General features: G+C 41.5%; 1 protein-coding gene across 1 annotated transcript in view; it reads right to left on the bottom strand.

Moving 5' to 3' along the window:
- RMND1 (required for meiotic nuclear division 1 homolog) overlaps positions 1 to 5,465 on the bottom strand; it is a 19,385-nt gene extending 13,920 nt beyond the window's left edge. The window contains exon 1 of the mRNA XM_029086765.1: positions 4,962 to 5,465. Within this exon, the coding sequence (XP_028942598.1) occupies positions 4,962 to 5,465 (504 nt within the window). The remainder of the gene's footprint in view (positions 1 to 4,961) is intronic.
- Between the last annotated feature and the right edge of the window lie 1,562 nt (positions 5,466 to 7,027).

Raw genomic sequence — 7,027 nt, forward strand, 5'->3', positions numbered from 1 at the left:
TATGTCATCGTTGCCAGGCTGTCCACCTGGTGTACAGATACTCACGAGATGGCTTGCTCCCTGTTAAGTGGGAAAGCAAGTCACAGACTGAGATCAAACCAGGTGATGTGAGTAAGCTGCACCAAAAAACTTTGTGATAGAGCCACAAAGTGAACCCTTCTTCTCTGAGTGCCCATCAAATGCTTTAACAGCAGAGCTACGCTTGCTACTGTTCTCCCATCCTACAGTTTATGACATAACTCGGCTGACCAACGAAATAAGAAGCAAGACATGGCCCATATCAGCTTTAAGATCTACATTTTAAAGATAAAAGGAATGCAACCATCCCAGCCTGCTTACCAAACAGAAGCTCCAACTGCAAACATGGTGTTCGCCCAAGCACGAAGCTCACTGCCCTGGTAACCCCCAGGGTATGAGCCACTGCAGCACAGAAAGCCACACGTCTTTGTTGTCGGCCAGTTGTAGGTGCTGCAGATCTCCAGTGTCCCCCCTGAGCTGAATCTGACACTAACAGGGTCTCAACTGACACCGCAGTCGAACAGCGTAACAACAGCCAGTCTGTCTCAACCCTCCACAATCGTAATTAACCAAAATGTCTGAACATTTAATAAACTGAAACAAACGACGGGATAAATGAGACTGACTTTCACCGAGACCCACGCATGCACGGCAAAGAAATCAGGAAGTCATCTGCGGAAAGATTTTCTTGATTAATCAAACAAGTCACAACAAACCGATTTACTAAATCTACTACTCATTTTAAGCGGATTTCTTTGTTCTGATACCATGTCTGTCCCATGATCATGTTTTTCAGTACAATGCAGTGGAAGATATCCAGAAAGCAGCGTGTCTCATTGTGGATCAGCCACTTCCCAGCTTTTTGTAACTAATACAAATGGGGATGTAACTAACAACAAAAGAACAAAAGAACTGTACTCATCTGCAAGCACTTATACCCACAGCACATCTCAACTTAAAATCCGAATTATATTCTTGCAGCACTCATACATTATCAAACACCAAGGCTTAAAAACGTGTTCTGCTCCTCGGGGGGCCTGTTACCAGTCATCAGAATCACGTCCACACATTTAAACATTCTTTAGTTTTTTAATATTAACATTCTGTTATAATTCCCAAAGTTTTGCTCACACATCATCTTAATTTAGCCATCACTAACAGAAAATAAACTTTAAAAGTAATTACAATATTCAGTGAGCAATTGGGTAGGTGTATTTCCATGACTGTGCTACAAGGCTGAGTTAACAGTGGAACAGAACTGTGTTTTCAGTTCCCTTGCTGCAGTACCTTTGAAAAGTTGTGTTATCACAATTTCACCTGTACAAATCCACTCTCAACCTCTAAGGCACCAAAGCAAATGATGTATTTCAGATTCTTCCAGAAAGCTCTGGTTATTAGAAGTACACATGCTCTGCCATGATACTCTTCTGTCAAGAGCTAAGGGAGCAAACTTATCTTCTAGCCAGTATATAATCTGAAAATCTCTGTCCTGTTCCATGCTTCCCATAGTTTGTTACTTGTGCTATTGCTCATTTCAAGGCAGATGCACTGCAGGACAGAATTTCTGTCTTACTGCTGCAATTTTAGCTCCAACGTAAAGACCTGACATTTAGTTAAAACCAGAAGTTTGCTGCTAAGACTACACACCTGAAACAGCATTTGGATATGCACTAGTTTGTTTATTTACAATGCACCATTTCACTTAAAACTTTCAATAAAATCTTGTTTGATAGGGAACAGTTGGATTGGGTGTAATTTGTGATTAAGACACCTAAAATATATGTGTCCACAGGCCCTCCAGATGTCTAAGATCCCATGATAGCTGGTGGAGATACAGCCAAAAAGTCTATAATGGTGATTCAGCTAATCCTCAAACAGATGTATTAACTGGCCAGCAAACCCTAATCCCATTCTTTCTGCTACGTCACTTTAACCTGCAAACTTCAAAATAACGGAATACAGGATCTGTACTGGTTCTAGAAAGAAACTCCAGCTACTTGCCACGCTTCTCCCTACCGCTGGGGCTTCACTGAGATGCTACTCAGAGCACCACAACAGCTATCCTGAGGAGCAGACCTCCTAAGTACCTCAACAACTCATTTTCCGTATCATCAAACCCCCAACAACTGCACAGGTTCATGGAATCACAACTCTCCTTAGCCCACCCCTCCCACTTTAAGCATACAACAACTTTTAAGAAAGAAAACCTACAGGATGAACTTAAATCCTCACATAACCATAGAAATCAGTCCTACTGGAGTGAGTCCAGAGGAGGCCATGAAGATGATCCGAGGGCTGGAGCACCTCTCCTATGAGGACAGACTGAGAGAGTTGGGGCTGTTCAGCCTGAAGAAGAGAAGGCTCCGGGGAGATCTTATAGTGGCCTTCCAATACCTGAAGGGGGCCTACAAGAAAGCTGGGGAGGGACTTTTTACAAGGGCAGGTAGTGATAGAACAAGGGACAATGGCTTTGAGTGGAAAAGGGGAGATTTAGATCAGACAGCGGGAAGAAATTCTTTCCTGTGATGGTGGTCAGACACTGGCACAGGTTGCCCAGACAAGCTGTGGCTATCCCCTCCCTGGAAGTGATCAAGGCCAGGCTGGATGAGGCTTTGAGCAACCTGGTCTAGTGGAAGGTGTCCCTGCTCACAGCAGGGGGTTGGAACTAGATGATCTTTGATGTCCCTTCCAACCCAATTCTATGATTCCTTATCTTCAGGACAGTAAATACTACATCTTTACTTGATTTTCAAGCTCTTTCTAGACTACATGACTATAGCATTAAAAATTAGCTCAGAGGCTTTTCATACCATCAGACCTTATGAGATTAACTACACTGAGTAGTGGTACTACTCACTGATGGACTGACTAAACCAGTTAGCTGCTTTCAAGTAACTCCTCCAGAAAAACTGGTCTCACAACCCTCTATCACTGCTGGTGTTCAGCACTCTGCCTGTAAACAATAGGTGAAGAGGGGTGCTGGGGAGGGGTGGGAAGGACCTCATTCATCCACTGTTCTGCAAGAGAATGGTGTCAACTGTCAGGCCTTCCCAGACAGAAAACACCAGAGATCCTCCAGGTTCATCTCAGAACCTCAGGAGTGAGCTCAGAGCTAGTGTCTCCCAGGGCAGACCAGGAAGGAGAAGATGCAGCAGCCTGTCCCTAGGTACTGCCCTGGCAAAAGGGCCTGTGTCATTGGAGGGCTCTTGGTGACCTCCACACTTGCACAGGAAAGCAAGATCAGCTTTGTCACGACAACAGGATTTAGGGAAAACCAATGGCATGGTGAAAAAAACCTCATGGATTCTCCATTTGCTCTACTGCTATTAGTCATCTTGCAGCAATTAGACACATCTTTCTTTTTCTATACTACACATCTATAAGGAAATACACAAACAGGTAAAAAAAATGCTTATTCCAAAATACTGTCAGCCTGCAGTCAGGGTGACAGCCTGTCGGTACCCCTGTGGATAGGGCCATACACCTGACAAAACCACGTGGGGTTCACTCAAAAATAGCAAATCTTTTTGTTAGACCCAAGTTTATGTGATTTCTGCCACAGCATTTTGCCATGTGGAAGCTTCCTCAGAAAGTACATTATTATTTCAGTAGGTCAGGCAGGATTTTCTCCATTTCTTCACAATGGAAGAAAGTAAAAATAGCAGTGCATATTCTCACATACATACATACATATGGAAATGTCAAACTGAGAAACCGTTTGCATTCTATGCTGCCATTTAAAAGCCTGAAGAACCTAAAAAAAATTGTCACTTCAATTCACTCAACAACAAAAAGAAGCAACCTCTGCAGGTAATGTCATAGCATGAATAACAGGCTTGAAACATTACATGGTTTTCCAGGACTAATATTCTTCACTTCCTTTTTTTCAAAGCAATGAGAAAATACAAGTGAGAACTAAATTGTCTATAATGGATTCTTTATGCTACATTAAAGCATACTCCTGCTCATCATACAAAATTTTAAGAAGAAGCTTAGATGACAAGAAGGCAAGCATTAAAACTTCAGTTTCTGTGCTCACATTCAGTAGATTGTGTAACAGACGTACTGCAATGTGGAAGCTATTTCTGAAAACACAACACTTCTTTCAGTCTCATCTATAATACTATTTTATTAACAGTAAACAGTCCCCTGGAACTCAGTTGTTTTTGTAGCTTGTGGAGAACAGTAACATTTCTGAGAGCAGGATTTTCCTTGGAGATCATATATTCAAGGATGCTGAAAGTCTGCCTTGGCTAGTATTGAGGCTTGCAAGGAACTACCCTAAGGAGAAACAGCGCCCAGTCTGCACTGTTCCACTTAACCACAGCTCCTTTTATCCAAAACAGTTTGTTCCTGCAGTTACTCTGTAGACCTAGGAGTCTGGAGATCAAGGTGCTATTTCTACATGTGCAATAACCTTCCTCAAGTAACAAAGGCTACATCTGCACCTCCACTTCCCATCTGAAACTTATCTGAGTATAAACTTTATACTATTTACTTTCATCTTGATTTCTGTTTGAGTGAAGCCTTAAAACTGGATGGAACTGGACAAGCAAGGATACCCAGGGAAAGTTAAATTATTCTGAAAGCTAGATTTGTTTCTCAATATTAAATGTGATTTAAGAGCACTAGTTAAAAATATTTTTAATGGATTTAGTCTTTCCACTTTAATAACTACTTATCTTCCTTCCATTTTTGTTTACCTATTGCTAGTAAGTCTCCATTTTATCTTCAAAACACCAGACACACCAGTTTCTATCAAGCTTGTTTCTGTCTGCAGAGTTCCAGCCTTTTTGTGGCCACACTAGGGTAAATAATGAAATCCTCCTCACCAAATAAACATGCTAATTTCATTAAAATGTGAATCTAAACCCAAATCTGAATCTAAATTACATTTACGAAATTCCCTTAATGTTATGCAGACTGCAAATTTTATACTTTACCTCCATATCTGACAGTAGTGGCTGGTTAGTTCTGGATGGCTGCTTGGTCCTTGGTGCCTTTGGTGGCCTCTTAACCGGCTGGTTACCGTGCTTTGGAATTATTTTACCAGCCGATACAACCGAGTAAAATCTTGATGATACATTCCTCAGCTTTGTAACACGCTCAGTATTGAGCCTGTAGCTTTCCATCATCGCCACACCAAAACGTTTCCAGAACGGGAAAAAGCCCTCCCCATGCTGATAATAAACAATTTTTCCAGAAGCTGACACATCTCCTTGGAGCAACTGCCCATTCTTGACTTGCACACATCGACTTGTGGAACAAGGAGAAGCAGTTTTCGGAGGATACAAATTCCAAGACTTTGCTCTTCTGTGAGCTGTTCTGTCAACTTCACAATCCAACTTTAACAGAGAAGGTCCAGTTCTGTTAAAGCTTTGGCACTGGCATATTGTTGTTAAAGCGTGGAAAGATCTGGTCTGAAGGTGCAGAAGTTTCAGTCTCATTGCTTCCCTCAGAACTGTATTTAAAACAAACAAACAAAATAATCCATCAACCTTTGCAAAGAAATAATATTATTTTCCCCTTATCAAAAGGTGATCTGTACTCCCTCTGCATGTGTTAATACTCCTAAGCACATAAACATTGGTGGGATTAAACAGCTTTTCTCCAATGCTAAGGAAATACTCTAATTAGGATCAAAACAGATTATTGAGCTGTGTGCTTGCAACACACGGTGAAAAAGTAGAATTGGTTGCTATGTCAATATGCAAGCAGGCATCTTTTCCTTCTGTTTCTCATTCCGTGTAGCAGTTTGCACTCTCAGTAACCCCACTGACAAAATTACTCATGAACAAGGACACACCTTAAAGAGGACATCAGACTTATAATAATAATGTGAATCATTATTTCATACATAACAAAAACAACAATTAGATTACTATGTGCTTGTATGGGAATGTCACCTTCCCATACAAACACAGTGATCACCATCAGCTCAAACTGCTGTATGGCAAATAGCCAAGCACAGATCCAGCTCCCTTCATCTGTACTGACCAGGGCGAGAGCAGCGTCCTGCATGTACACGCCGGTGCAACAGGGACTGCCAGGCCTGCTTGCAGATCCACCCGGGGTGACAGAAACGTGACAGCGTCCTTGTTCTGGTATCCCAGACTAAAAGCAAGCTTATTATATTTACAGTACACTGCATGAGCTGTTCAAGTAAATTTTAAAAGTATTTTTATGACAGTAGGCTGAATACCTCAGTGAGTGTGTTTCACTTGCTGAAAAAACGCAGTGTCAAGTCCCTGCCCCCATCTGCTCTTATTAACAAAGAACATTTCCCTCATGACACAAAATCCATCTTCAGCAAGTTATTAACAACAAAAACAAAAGTCATTAAGTTGTATAGTTTGAAAAAATTTCCAATATCAGAATGTTTTTCAAAAACTGTGTAGAGAAGGAACTTCAGTATCACCCATACATTTAGTGGAATAATGAAAACAAATCCTTGTGTGCTGACTGGAACAAGCCCTCTATCCTGACAAGGATACCTAGATGTTAGCACAATAAACACACAACCTGGAAAAACAAAACAAAACAAAACAAAAAAACCACAAAACAAAGCCTCACCCTGACACAATTTAATGGAAGGAGAGTACACCAATTCTGGTGAAGGAAGCATACAATTCTAAAAAAAACCCCAAAACAAAAGACATAAAACACCTTTAGGATACCACAGAACACATATTTTACATCGGGCATAATTTTATATGCTCCTCACTTGTAGCTTTTTGCCCAACTTGTAAGCCTGTTATTTGCAAATTTATTAGAATAAACTAATTATTGTTTTCCTTTTAAACTTGTCCCGCATTTAAAAAGCGACCCAGAAGACTCTGCCCAGGACAAGGCACATCGACCTTTTTAAAGGCCCGTTATCTCTGGATCATCAAGTGAGATGAAAAACCCGGCAACTGCAACCCAAGGCGGCTGAGAGCCGGGAGAAGGGGACAAGTCTCCGGTGGTGCGGAGGTAACCGGCAGAACGAGGCAAACGCCAGGTACCTCCG

Source organism: Antrostomus carolinensis, unplaced genomic scaffold (genome assembly GCF_000700745.2).
Source record: "Antrostomus carolinensis isolate BGI_N321 unplaced genomic scaffold, ASM70074v2 scaffold34599, whole genome shotgun sequence".
In the NCBI taxonomy this organism is placed as follows: Eukaryota; Metazoa; Chordata; class Aves; order Caprimulgiformes; family Caprimulgidae; genus Antrostomus; species Antrostomus carolinensis.